General features: G+C 47.9%; 1 protein-coding gene across 1 annotated transcript in view; it reads left to right on the forward strand.

Annotated features, from left to right (window-relative positions):
* The window catches only part of LOC121698753 (WD repeat-containing protein 70), a 58,991-nt gene extending 47,960 nt beyond the window's left edge, over positions 1-11,031 (forward strand). The window contains exons 14-18 of the mRNA XM_042081099.1: positions 1-45; positions 1,568-1,647; positions 3,621-3,737; positions 6,421-6,583; positions 10,561-11,031. The exon at positions 1-45 is cut by the window's left edge and continues 56 nt beyond it. Coding sequence (XP_041937033.1) covers positions 1-45; positions 1,568-1,647; positions 3,621-3,737; positions 6,421-6,583; positions 10,561-10,648 — 493 coding nt within the window. The 3' untranslated portion in view covers positions 10,649-11,031. The remainder of the gene's footprint in view (positions 46-1,567; positions 1,648-3,620; positions 3,738-6,420; positions 6,584-10,560) is intronic.
* Positions 11,032-14,281: the final 3,250 nt, after the last annotated feature.

Consider the following 14,281-nt stretch of genomic DNA (forward strand, 5'->3'; position numbering starts at 1 on the left):
TGATGGCCTGGCCCGAGTCTACTACGACCCCATCAAGAGTCAGAGGTACGTCAGATCGCTTCCTTATCATCTTTTTCTGCCTGGCTCAGTCTTTCTTTCTTTCTTTCTTTCTTTCTTTCTTTCTTTCTTTCTTTCTGTTTGTTTCATGTCTGTTTCATGGACATCCTCTATTTTTTTCAAACCTCTTTTCAGACATTATCGGTGTCTCTCTGTCTTACTCTCTCAATTTCTCTCTTCTCTCTACCTTTCTCTCTCGCTTTAGCTCTCTCTCACTCCTATCTATCTATCTATCTATCTATCTATCTATCCCTCTCTCTTTCTCTCTCTCTCTCTCTCTCTCTCTCTCTCTCTCTCTCTCTCTCTCTCTCTCTCTCTCTCTCCTAGAGAGGGGAACAGTAGTTCTGTGTTGAGTATGGGTATTGGCCTGTGTGAGTGGCGCGGTTTGGCACCCAGAATAGCTCCAACGCTGCTCTGCCATTAGTGCCCGTCTGTGCCAGGCTGCAGCGCTCCGCTCCACTCGAGTCTCACTGGCGCAGAGATACAGTACGCTGCCGCTGCGGCCGAGACGTTTCTGGCTGGTGGGCCGGCCGATAAAAGCCCTCGGCTGGAGATGTTTATGATCCGGAGCTGTTTATGGACTCTGTTTGAGAAAGTCAAAATCTGGCCATGTATTCTGTTCTAGTGTTGAAGACGATAGTCCAAAAGCCAGTGGAGATGTAATGAAACGAGCCAGTGGAGATGTGATGAAACGAGCCAGTGGAGATGTGATGAAATGTTTCTCCTCTCAGCCTGACTCCTCTATGTCTCTCTGTGCCCCTCCCCTTTTCTCCCTTGTTTTCCCTCGTCCCCATTTGCCCCTCTCCTCTCCTCTCCTCTCCTCTCCTCTCCCCTCCTCTCCCCTCCTCTCCTCTCCCTTCCTTTCCTCTCCTTTCACATCCTCTCCCCCCCTATCCTCCTTTGCTCTCCTCTCCTCCTCTCCTCTCCTCTCCTCTTCCTTCCTCTCCTCTCCCTTCCTTTCCTCTCCTTTCACATCCTCTCCCCCCCTATCCTCCTTTGCTCTCCTCTCCTCCTCTCCTCTCCTCTCCTCTCCCTTCCTCTCCTCTCCCTTCCTTTCCTCTCCTTTCACATCCTCTCACCCCCTATCCTCCTCCTTTGCTCTCCTCTCCTCCTCTCCTCTCCTCTCCCTTCCTCTCCTCTCCCTTCCTCTCACCCCCTATCCTCTCCTCCTTTGCTCTCCTCTCCTCCTCTCCCTTCCTCTCCTCTCCTTTCACATCCTCTCACCCCCTATCCTCTCCTCTTTTCCTCTCCTCTCTTCTCCTCCTTTCCACTCCTCCTCTCCTCTCACATCCTCTCTTCTCTTCTCACATCCTCCTCTCCTCTCCTCTGTTTTCCTTACACCACACACACACACACTCTGTCCTCTCCTCTCCTCTTCTCTTCTCCTCTCACCTCCTCTCTTCTGCTTTCCTCCCCATTCCTACCCTGTCCTCTCCTTCTCTCTTACACCCCCCCCCCCCCACACACACACACACGCTGTCCTCTCCTCATCTCTCCTCGTCTCCTCCAGGGGGGCCAAGCTGTGTGTGGTGAAGAGCAAGCGGAAGGAGAAGCAGGCCGAGACTCTGACGCAGGACTACATCATCACCCGTGAGTGGCCCCTCCTCCTCAGCTATCACTCAAATGTGCTGCGTGGCAACCGTTGTCCCCACTACCCATCTGTCACCACTAAAGTGCTGCTGATGCTAGTGGTGTGTGTGTGTGTGTGTGGTGTGTGTGTGTGTATGGGGGTCACTGTGATATAGATCACGGAGACGCACACACGCACACAATGCAAGACACCCATACAGCACACACACTACACACACACACAATGCACAGGGATGCATGCATTGTCCCCTTTTGAGCTGTGCTGGCCCCATTAGCTAAGGATGGGTGCTGGGTTGTGGGGGTGGGGCTGTTATAGGAAAGAATGAAATGATGAGTGACTAGTAATGATGGAGATGGTGGGGGTTAGTGAGAGGGGGTTAGGGATGAGAGAGAGAGAGAGAGAGAGAGAGAGAGAGAGAGAGAGAGACTGTGTGTGTTTATGAAATAAGTAGTCCGCTTGCCCTGCAGGGTGCCAAGCCATTAGCAACTGGTTTTTCCTGTTGCCACTCTTCTGCCACGCACCTCACTCACTCTCTCTCACACACGCACATACACTCGCTCTCTCTCACACACACACATACACTCCCTCTCTCTCTCACACACACACACAAACACACTCAATTACACCCCATACACAAGCTGCATGATCACAGCACACATCCACACATACCCCCTCACACCCATGCCTGGTACGCATGATCTCACACACACATACACATCCCCTTCCCATGTCCAGCTTGCGTGATCACACACACACACACATCTGCACACAGCACTCAAAAATAGTCAGCTCAGGCCTGCATGATCACTCACACACACACACACACACACACACACACACACACACACACACACACACACACACACACACACACACACACACACACACACACAAACACACACTCCAAGCTCCACCTGCTTCTAACTCGTGGCATTTCTAATGCACTTTAATCACCCTGCTCACATGCCCCTTGGTGAGGCCAGTGCTCGGTCAGCGCGCCTGCTTAACTGCCCACACTTACTCTCAACGCTGCGCTGACATTTAGCTAGCACTTTGCCCGCCCCCCTAGCCAAACGCTGAGGCCAGTCTGTGACGCGGACTCCGCGGCCGGTGGAAAAATCGCCGGGTGACCGGTAGCAGGTGAATGATGGGCAGGTGAAAAAAAGAACGCCGAGAGATGGAACGATGGAGGGGCCTGTCACCGATAACCTTTTTGCCAAATGACGCGTGCCATGCGCGAGTGAGCGGCCCAGCGAGGAATTAACAACCCCGCCCGCACTGACCGCCCAGCTCCCCGAATGGAAAATCGCTCCATCTGGCCAGCTGTGTGTGTGTGTGTGTGTGTGTGTGTGTATGTGCGGGTCTCGTCCTGGAGTACTGGAGTCTTTCGTTCTCTCTCTCCCTTTCTCTCTCTCTCTCACACACACACACACACACACACTAATTGGTAAAGCGTGAAAGTGTGTGTAAATAACGGCAACACATCCGCTCCTTAAGTAGATTACTACCTGTCTGGTTGCTGTGGTGGCCTTTGAAGTGGAGGAGTCTTGCTTGTGTGTGCGTGTGTGTGTGTCTGTGTGTTATGTTGTGGTTCATGCGATGTGTATATGCTCCTGTGGCTGATGACCATGTGCTGTGACACATGCTGATATGAATGCGTGTATGTGAGGTTAGGACAAACATGCAGTGTGTGTGAACTGTCCTGATCTTTGCATGAGCATGTCTTATTGTGTCTAGATATTGTGTGCCGTGTATTCATGTGTGTGTGTGTGTTGTGTGTGTGTGTGTGTGTGTGTGTGTGTGTGTGTGTGTGTGCGCATTTGATCTGTTAAACTGAGGTGGTGGTTGTGTTGGGTTGTTGATGTTGTTATTATTATTATGATTATTATTATTATTGCTGCTCACATGATGTTATTGACACTCCTGTGTGTGTGTGTGTGTGTGTGTGTGTGTGTGTGTGTGTGGCGCACAGCTCACGCGCTGCCCATGTTCCGAGAGGCCCGGCAGCGCAGCACACGGAAGCAGCTGGAGAAGGACCGTCTGGACCCGATGAAGTCCCACAAGCCCGAGCCGCCCGTCTCTGGGCCAGGTGAGTCCCCTGCCCCCTCTCACCATCTCCAAAGGCCCCTGCCCTTCCTCTTCCTCCTCTCACCATCTCCAAAGGCCCCTGGCCTTCCTCTTCCTCCCCTCACCATCTCCAAAGGCCCCTGCCCTTCCTCTTCCTCCTCTCACCATCTCCAAAGGCCCCTGGCCTTCCTCTTCCTCCTCTCACCATCTCCAAAGGCCCCTGCCCTTCCTCTTCCTCCCCTCACCATCTCCAAAGGCCCCTGGCCTTCCTCTCACTCTCTCTCAGATGGATGCTGCTCTTTCTGTCACTTTCACACACTCACACACACACACACACAAAAACACACACACACACAAAAACACACACACAAACACACTGCTCTTTCTGTCACTTTCTCACACACACACAAAAACACACACACACACACACACACACACAAACACACACTGCTTCTATTTCCTCCTTCCATTCTCTGTCTGCTCATTTTCTCACTTTGTCTACTTCTATGGTCTTATAAATCTTGTAACAGTCTTGATAAATTGTAAATCTGCAGTACCTCATAAAATATAAAAAATAGTATAAAAAAGTATATTGTACTGCATATGATAGTGTCATTATGAGACATTATGTTCCTGTGTTTATGTGCTTGTGGAAATAATATCCTTTTATCCTTTTTCCACTTAATACCGGGGTCAACAGAACTAATGAATAATAACTAATGAATAACCTCCGACTCCGACTGTGTTCATAAGGAGTCATAATATAGGAATGTACACAAACAAAGAACGTCAGTACTGTACTAGACCCTTTTAAAAAAGAGTTTAGTGCAAGGGTCGCACGAGCACACACAAAGGCCATCAGGGCAACATTGCTGTGAATTTGTTGGAAACAGTCTCCTTGATTCATTGTGATCCCAAACCTTAGGTAGATGAGTAGCTATAGCTTTAGCTGTAACATTAATAAACGTTACTGTCCTCGAGAGGCTATTTGTTTTACAATAATAATAATAATAATAATAATAATAATAATAGTAATAATAATAATAATAATAATAATAATAATAATAATAATACATTTTATTTATATAGAGCCTTTCTCAGACTCAAGGTCACTTTACAAAGTCAACAACAGTACACATTAAAATACAATGACACACACACACACACACACACACACACACACACACACATACACACACACACACACACACACACACACACACTGGTCCAAACATCTAGGTAAGGCTTGAGCAATCCAGGGGTGTGTATCTATCCCAGAATAGGGCCCCTCTGCCCGTAGTGTTTGGATGGGGAGGAGTGTAAACATGCTGTACAATTACACTGAAGAACTGGCAGCATACCAGTGCTGAGTTCCTCACCCACAGACCACCTCTCGAAGCACTCTAAATCAACTCCTACACACACACACACACACACACACACACACACACACACAGACACAGACACACAGACACACAGACAGACAGACAGACCGAGAGAGAGATAGGTTGCTAAATAGAGAAGCTATGAGTCATGGAATTATCTCAAAGAAAAGTGTCCTAGTCCTAGGAAATGGAAGCTGCTCAGCAGTCTGGGAATTTGAGTCTTTTTTTAAATAATTTCTCAGGCTTTTCCCTGCTAATATTGTTGCTCCTCTTGAGAAAACAAACTACAGTGTGCATCATCCCGCATTTAACGTTGAGATAAGCAGGAGTGAGCCGCACCGTCCTCCTCTTCCAGCCCCTCTCCCCTCTCAACACTGCGTCCTCCAGCCAGGCGCCTGTGTTTACTCACAATGTAAATATGCCCTGATCACTGCCTTCTGTAGTGGAGTTCTCACAGAGTCTTGTTTGTTTGGGTGTGTTTGTGTTGGCCAAGAGACTCTCCTCTGTCCAGACTGTCATTACGGTCCCTAGTCCACTCCAAGCCGTAGCCCAGTGTTGAGAAAGAGTATCCTATAGGGATGCATGTGTGCTGAAAGGCATCCAGTTCTCATATGAATGACCAGTGTGTATCAGCTAGATAGATAGATACTTTATTGATCCCCAAGGGGAAATTCAAGCTGGACTGGACATCATAACTAGACAGTGATATAAGGAGGTGGTGGTAGTGTTGTACGTGGAGCATGCAGTAGTGACAGAAGGTCATGGGTTCGATTCCTGCCTCTGAACATCGTGTCCTTGAGCAAGGCGCTTACCGTCTGGGTTGCATATGTACCGCCAGTTACCTGAGTAGAGACCCGACCTGTTACTCAATGGGATTGGATGACGTGATCTGGCGATCAAGTCCCATTTTGTAACAGGTCGCAGTTCATGCAAATGGGAACCCCATGTTGCTCCAGGGAGACCTGCCCCAGCAATTATCACTGATCTGTAAGTGGCTTTGGATAGTGGCGACAGCCAAATGCTTAAATAAGTATAAAGCGAAAAGCAAAGATTCTAGAGCGCTACGCTCTAGAACCTTTGGCGGAAAGCGCCAATGTGCTCAGTATGTTTACTTGCTTAACGTTTTTCAAAGCCACTTACATACGTCAATTCTTAGAAGGGCTAGTTTGCCCAGAGAATCTCGGGGTTGTCTTGCTCAAAGGTACAACAGTGGCGGTTGGGAATTGAACCCTCAACATTTCGGGCTACTACTTGCTAGCCCAGTGCCTTAGCCGCTATGCTACTTCATACGGTATGTGTGACGCTCACGTATGTGTGCAGGGCGAGGTGGTCGCGTGGCTGCCCATGGCGGGACGCTGTCCTCGTACATCGTGAAGAACATCGCTCTGGACAAGACCGATGACAGCAACCCGCGCGAGGCCATCCTGCGGCACGCCAAGGAGGCAGAAGAGAACCCATACTGGGTGGCCCCAGCATACACAGAGTATGTGGACACACACACACACACACACACACAAAAAAACAAACAAACAAACACGTATTCGTATTTTTTCTCCCTGGCATACTTCAAAGCATCAACACTTTACAGTTACAATTAAATCAACTCAGGTTTGCACACGCACACGCACACGCACACACACACACACACACACACACTGCCCATACAGTATTGCATGCATACATGATCTCACACACTTGACTCCATAAATGAGGTTGCACACAGGGTCAGGGTGACATGGAATTTTACAAGTGTTAGCAGAGATCAGTCTCTGATAGTAAAAGCCACCTGGTAAGCAGAAAGGAGCATACACACACACACACCTCACACTCCTTGGTGACGCAGACAGGTAGCAGGTAGGTCTCTGCGTTGTAACCAGAGAGCTGTGCAGGCCCCATTGTTGAGTGTGGTGTGTGCTTGTGCGTGTGTGTGTATATGTCTGTGTGTGTATGTGTGCGTGCGTGATCATTCATAAAGCAGCTGGCTGCAGGTCACACCGTCTCTCACACACCTTCACACCCAGGGCCTTACACACACATGAAAGTTTAACAAGCTGTTCCGGCGCACCTGTGGATCAGGTGTCCAGCTGGGACTCACACACACGCACGCTCGCTCGCTCACTCAAAAACACACACACACACACACACACACACACACACACACACACACACACACACACACACACACACACACACACAGAGACTTACACACCTTACTGTGTGGAATCACACACAGGAGCAATACACTCAGACATTACACTGCTGTGCACACATGTGTAAGTTGCAGGCAACATACTAATATGCACAAGGCACACACACACACACACTGGAAGACATAACACTAGTGTGCAGCATGCATCTGTTACAAGGTATAACTTCATTACATGGCCTGCTTCAGTCTGCTTGGTCTATCTGGCTGGCCCACTTAACACATAGTTGCTGCTGTTTCCACTATTAATAAAGCTTTAGTTTACCACAGAGGAGTCTGTGCCTCCTACAATGTGTGCAGTGAATCCCCCCTACCCCCCCCCCCCCCCCCACCGGCCCACATCTCCCCAAGCTTTAAACAGCTTCTATCAACATGGCGGCTAAGGCTGTTTTATTGGTAGTAAAAGAGGCGATTTTTCAAACATGTCCAAAGCCATCCGTCTTGGTCACTTTTGAACGCGCGGCCTCTCTGCCTGCGTGGTGTTGTGCGCCCATGTTTATCACGCCGCTGGCTTTTAGCCGCTTTTGAAGCCGCGCCAGCCAGCGCTGGCAAGCTGATAAGACGCTGTCAGTTCTGCTATATCCGACATCTCTCTCTCCAGTCGTTTCTTACACTTTCTCTCTCTCTCTCTCTCTCTCTCAAACACTCTCGCACACACACACACACACACACACACACGCGCATGCCCCGACTTCGGTGTCTTGCACTTGTTCACTTTCTCCTTTAAATGTTTACCTGGGGGGGGGGGGGGGTAGTGTGTGTGTGTGTGTGTGTGTGTGTGTGTGTGTGTGTTTGGTGGGGCTGCCATGCTACAGATGACCCCTGCTGAAGCAGTGTCTGGGTAGAGTGTGGAGCACGCACAGGCGGGTTTAAAACCTCCAGGGCTTCACGCCATGCTCCCCCCCTCCACACGGCAGGCACATTCACTCACACTCACAGACACTCCCACTCACACACACACACACACAGGCTTGGCCTCCTTTTTCTGTGTGTGTGTGTGTGTGTGTGTGTGTGTGTGTGTGGGCTAGTTCCTCGGCGCTGGTGGGGAAACGGGAGCAGGCTGGACACGACGCTGGCGGAGCGGCCGACCGGCCGGCCGGCTGGCTGTGTTTTTAGGCCAGCGCGCCCCGTTGTCACCTCGGCAGACTGTCTGAGGGCTCCTGCCGCCGCTGCTGCTGCCTCTGCTGTTGGATCATGCATTATGCATGAGCGTGCCGCCGCATAGCACGCGCGCCGAGGCCGCTAATTAAAACGAAACTTTCCGTGCACAACCTTTTCTCGACTTCTTCCTCTATGTCCCCTAGTGGCAGCCAGGCAGCCACGTAAAAAGTATCTGGTTTTTGTTTTTTTTTTTCTTTCGTTTTTTTATGCTAGCCCCAGTTACCACTGCCCTCGTTTCTAGATCTATGCCTGGCTTTGGCCTTGCAATATGGGTAGTGTTGAGAAGCTGAGTCATACTGTAGCTATCAGTGCTGTCCTGTGTCTACAGAGATGAGCACAGCTTAATCATAGCTATCAGTGCTGTCCTGTGTCTACAGAGATGCAGAAATCGGCCCTCTTGTCCTCCTGGCTGTTGTCAACAATATTTCTTAGTTGTCTGCAGCAGACACAGCATATCTGTATCTGTTTGTACATGTGTGTACAACATTTTTCAAATGTCTTGGTGATCATACTATCAACAGACTACCTCTTACAAGTGGCTAGCTCCACTCTTACATGCTGCTAATACTGTGCCTCAAGACTTTTGATCATGCATGACTGAATATGAATACTGTGGGACACGGTTAAGCAACCCAGACTGACCCGAGTTTAATTTTCTTTTTTAAATCTTGACGTTTTTTTGATTGCTTTGTTTGTTTGGATGTTTACAATTGCAGTTAGTGTTATAGGAGCTAGTTCAGCCTCACCAAAAGTTTTAAAACGTTAGTATTCGGAACCAGCCTATGACCACTTCAAGGACAAATGCCTCTGCCACTCAACCAGTGCGATTCCAGAAATACCATCAATATAGGTTAAATTTCCAGGTAAGTCTATAAGTGCCCACAGCACTGCGGTTTTGCTTTGAATAAGAAAGCTGGTGTGGAATAGCTAAATATAAACGTCACTTCGGCACGGCAGCGACGGGGTCCAAGCGGTACATGTGATGCTGCTGTTGAAAGGAGCAGTTGGGTCTTGGCGCCCTGTGAAGAGGAGTGTTGATGGCTCCATGGAGCGTTGATCCACTGTAACCTTATCCATGCCCGCATAGCCATTTAGCCAAAGCACACGTGCTCACACACACACACACACACACACACACACACACACACACACACACACAGATACAGTATAGCACTCAATTACAGGTAATACGTCTGTTGACACTAACAAGGGTCATTGTAGCACTTGGTCTCAGGAAGAACTGCTTGGCCAAATGATCCTGTTACCCCTTTTGTTCCAGTGGCCTAATTGCCATGCTCTGAGTCAGAGCACTAGACTTACACCCACACACACACACACACACTAACACACACTAACAGACTTCAGTTAGCAGTTAGCTAATTGCCTCCTGTTGGTGTCGGACGACTGATGACTGACACACACACACACACACAGAGAGAGAGAGACATCTACACTCGTTGCCCTTCAAATGTGGACTGGCTACCTAAGATGAAGATTAGAGGTTAAGTTTCAACCACAGAGCATGTATCCTGTGTCCTCGGTCAGCATTGTTTCTGCTGCAGGCTCGTTGTCCCCCTGTCCTGCAGTGTCCATTTTGAAAGATACATTTGTCTGAAAAGCATGCATCTCACAGCCCAGTAACTGAACATCAATGTCACAGACATTTTGTTTGGGGGGTGTACCGGTATCAAAGCTCACAGTGGTGAACTGGAATTGGGAAAGCTTAAAAGATGCTGTCAAAACAGCAAAAAAGTCTGTCAACCCTTCAGTATGTGCTGGATACGTTGCGGGTCCGTGCATAAAGAGTCAATACCTGCTTACAGTTCAAAAGGGCATACAGTATGTAATTCTCTCATTCATTGCTTTCGTTCCCGCTGTTTTTCATTTTTCCCTGTCCAAGATCATGTTCCCTCTGAGACTTAGGCACTCGGGCGCAGATGTCGGGTCTTAATCGCCGGTCAGAATTACGTGATACGTAAAGGAAATGGATTAATCCATCTTCCTTTTTTTTTAATTTTCTTTCCGTTTCTTCCTTCATCTCTTCATTTCTCTCTCTCTCTCTCTCTGTCTCTCTCTCTCACCTCTTTTCTCAGGACACAGCCTGAGCCACTATTCGCTGAGGAAGAGTCATCGGATGAAGAAGCCGACAAAGAACCGGAGTGGAAGAAACGTAAAATCTGAGCACACCACACAGCATCACACCTCTCCAACCTCCCTCCTCTCTCTATCCCTCTTTCATTTCCTTTCGTCTCTCAGTGTCTCTCTCTTCTGTTCCTCTCTCTCTCTCTCTATGTCCTCGTGGGTTAAGAGGGTGTGTTTGACTCGTGCACACATAGTGTGTGTTTGTTTTTGGAGAGAGGCCTGTGTTTGAATGCCTTTTCCAGCAGCATGCAGTTAGTGTGTCGACAGTCAGCTCACACTTCTCCTCAGAACCTTTGACACATGGGTGTGTCAAGATCTTTTTTGTTTTTATATCATTGATTAAAAAGATGTACAATTGTGTAGACATAAACAGTCAATTAATAATTCAAACATTCTTTTAATAAAGAACCTTTTTACAACTTGTTCTTGTATATTCATTTTGATTCCTCAAAATGCTAATCCATCTTTTTAAGTTTAAGCAAAACAAATTGTTCTTTGTTTCAAACAGATGTGCTCACTCTTCCAAACTATTTTATTTTAGAAGAGAAAAAAACATTCAATACTCCAGCATAGTTCTGGACTAGCTTTGGCAGAATTGTTTGTGTTGACACACAGCTGCTATGCTCTCCTCAGACACACCCACAAACACACTCTCATACACACACCCTCGCCCACCCACCTTTAAAGGCACACATTGCTGCGTGTCACTACAGATTTGAATGGTTGCTGAGGCGTTCTCCTCTGAGGTCCAGGTGGTTTGTGTGACTGCAGAGGGGTATGTTCGAAGGTGACTCATAGACTCCCGTAAATATTTATTTAGCAGTCCGGCCTTCCACTCCACTTTCCCATCACAAGATCAAACAAATTCCTTCCAAACTCTGGAAAAATCTAAAGTGCTGTCTTTGGAAATGAGAAAAGTCTGAAGACCCTTCCAAAACAATGCTGATTATTAACTAAAAAAATATGGCGAAACAACCCCTCGCTCGCGGTCTGAAGCTCTTCACCTTTTCTTTGCATCTTCCGTCAAGGGTTTTCGCTGCTTCTTCGCCGGGTCTGCCGTTATACACACGTTAGCAACAATCGCTAGCGTTTCGTTAGCCTGCCTCTGTGCTGTGGATGCAGGATGAAAACTGATCCTGCTTCGGTCGGCGGGTACGATACACTGAACTTGCAAGCGGGATATTCTTCCTACAGGCAGTAGGGGCAGGCGAGAGAGTCTTCATTCGCTCTGTAATGAGTCATTTAACCATATACCGACTTACGAAGATGAGTAATTAACACGAAAACGTTGCCTGGTGTCCCTTTAAGGGGATCCTATAAATGTGACTTGGTTTCAAAACTCCCTCACCTTAAGCCACCATGAAACCCCCTCCCCCCCTTTCTAAATGGGCCGTGCAACCTGCTCAGAAGCAGTGATGGGTGGTATGTGACAAATAAGAATTACACCATGCATGCGGTGCATTTGAGGAATGTACCATCTGGCCAACAGTGGACAGTTGCAGAGAGTTGCATGCGGGCCTTGTGCCACTATCAGTTTCTACCCGCATAGCTGCCCCGTTTTTGTTTCATTACCCCCTGTTATGATGCTCTGTCCTTTAGACGACAGAATGGTGCCCAGAGCTCCCTTCTCTAGTTAAGCCCCCCGCGTGGTTGACTATGAGAGCAATGCAGCCTGATCTTATGGGATGCATTCCTAATTATTCCCGCTGCAAGCTACGTACTGTAGAACATCTTGCTTGTCAGCTTTCTCAAGCGCCTTCTCAGAGAGACGCCCCCCCCCCCCTCCCCTTTTCGTTGCAAAGTCTCCCAAGCAAATCCTTGACTGTCCGCCTCCTTCCTCACTTGGGTCGTGAAAAAAAAAATAATAATAAAAAAAAAGAAAAAAGCTGTAAACTGTACGCGAGGTGCACAGACAGAGGCTTATCCCAGCAATGTTCCCATCTAATCCCAGCCAGCCTATTCCCGAGGGGTGATGTCAGCAGCCTCCCGCCGCAGTGTCTGTTACCGGCCGCGGAATGCTGGAATGCGGGTGCAGATGATGTCATGGCTCACCCATGCCCACCTCGGTCACCCTGTCCGGCTCTCACGGAAAGGCCGCTGCAGGGGCGTGTGTGGCGTGGCGTGGCATGGCTTCTACCACAGCCCTAAAAGTCAGTAGCCGGCCCCGCTGGGAGGATCGGATCTCGCGTCCCCCTTGTTATCAGGTTTGTGCTCATGCTCTCGGCTGTTGACCACTCTGTGTGTGTGTGTGTGTGTATGTCTGTGTGTCAGGGGCAATGGCCTGTTGGGACCCAGGCGGGACTGTGTCAGTGGCTTTGCAGACCCGAGGCGGTTCCTCCCTGGAGATTCTCCAGCTAATCCTGCGTGTCACTCGGCTGCTTTCGGATATCCAGAAAATTCTTGGGCCATCTTTCACTCTCAGTGTCTTCTCTCAGTGAATATTTACATTTTTCCGTTCAGCATACGCTTTCATCCAAACTGAAGACGCATCGTCTGCCTGCACTACTTTAACCCCTCCCGTTGAATACACTGGCTAATTACAATGGCCTGGGACGCCGTTTTTGTTTTGAAAAGCATACCGTACCACTGTCGTGCTGAGTGTTTACCTTCTCTGATTTCAGTCCCTGTGACATTGCCATTCAGTATTTTTGCTTCAGTTGATTTTCTGTTCAGCAATTTGAGTAGCTCCTCCTGGTTTGTGGTCCGTTAAAATGCCTTTGGAGCCTTTATCTGCCTTCTTTGCACTGATCGTTTAGTTCAGTTTATTGAGTAACCTGTAAAGGATCTGCTTGTCTTTAAGGGTAGGCAGATAAGAGAAGATGTCTTGTCTTCACCGTGGGATAGTGAGAAACGTAATTTCGATCTCTTTGTATGTCTGGAACATGTGAAGAAATTGACAATAAAGCTGACTTTGACTTTGACTTTGATAAGGACATTAAGATGAATGGATATTGACTTTATTTAGCTGTTAAAACGGCAAAATGTTGAAAAGAACACAAAATGTATTTTTTGTTTTCATACCTTTTATACCTGTAGCAAAGGTGGCACTATCTTTGAAACTGAAGATACACAGAAATAAATGTAAGAAGATGACAAAGATGGTATAGAAACAAGATTTATTCTGTAAAAAGTTATAAAATGAATATTGTACAAAAATAAAGTCTGTAGAGAACTTTGGTTCAGTAACACAAAACAAGCAAGACATGACACCTTTTTTCACAGAACTGACACTGAAAACAAAACAAAAAGAAAACCAGACAGGAGACTTCCTTCTCTACCTCATAGTCCAGCAGCCATGGCCTCACCCAAACTTCTAGTTCATCCCACACACACACACACACACACACACACACACACACACACACACACACACACACACACACAAAAACACTCATCAAAAGGAATCAAAATCTCAGTCACAAAACAAAATACTTTACATTTAAGCAACCTAATATACAGGAGGACAACGAAGTATAGCTCACAGCTCGCACAGTTCCGGCTGAGGGAAGAGGTCGTGGGGGGGGGGGGGGGGGTGTTGATATTATAATGCCTCACATGGCTTCTCTTCTGAAGCAAACTTGCACACACACGTCATAATAACAACTGTGAAGGTAAATGCAGTTGATCAAATGATTCCGGTGCTAAAAGGACTATTAGCTGTAGTGTGTTTCC

This window comes from Alosa sapidissima, chromosome 23, assembly GCF_018492685.1.
Source record: "Alosa sapidissima isolate fAloSap1 chromosome 23, fAloSap1.pri, whole genome shotgun sequence".
NCBI lineage: Eukaryota > Metazoa > Chordata > Actinopteri > Clupeiformes > Clupeidae > Alosa > Alosa sapidissima.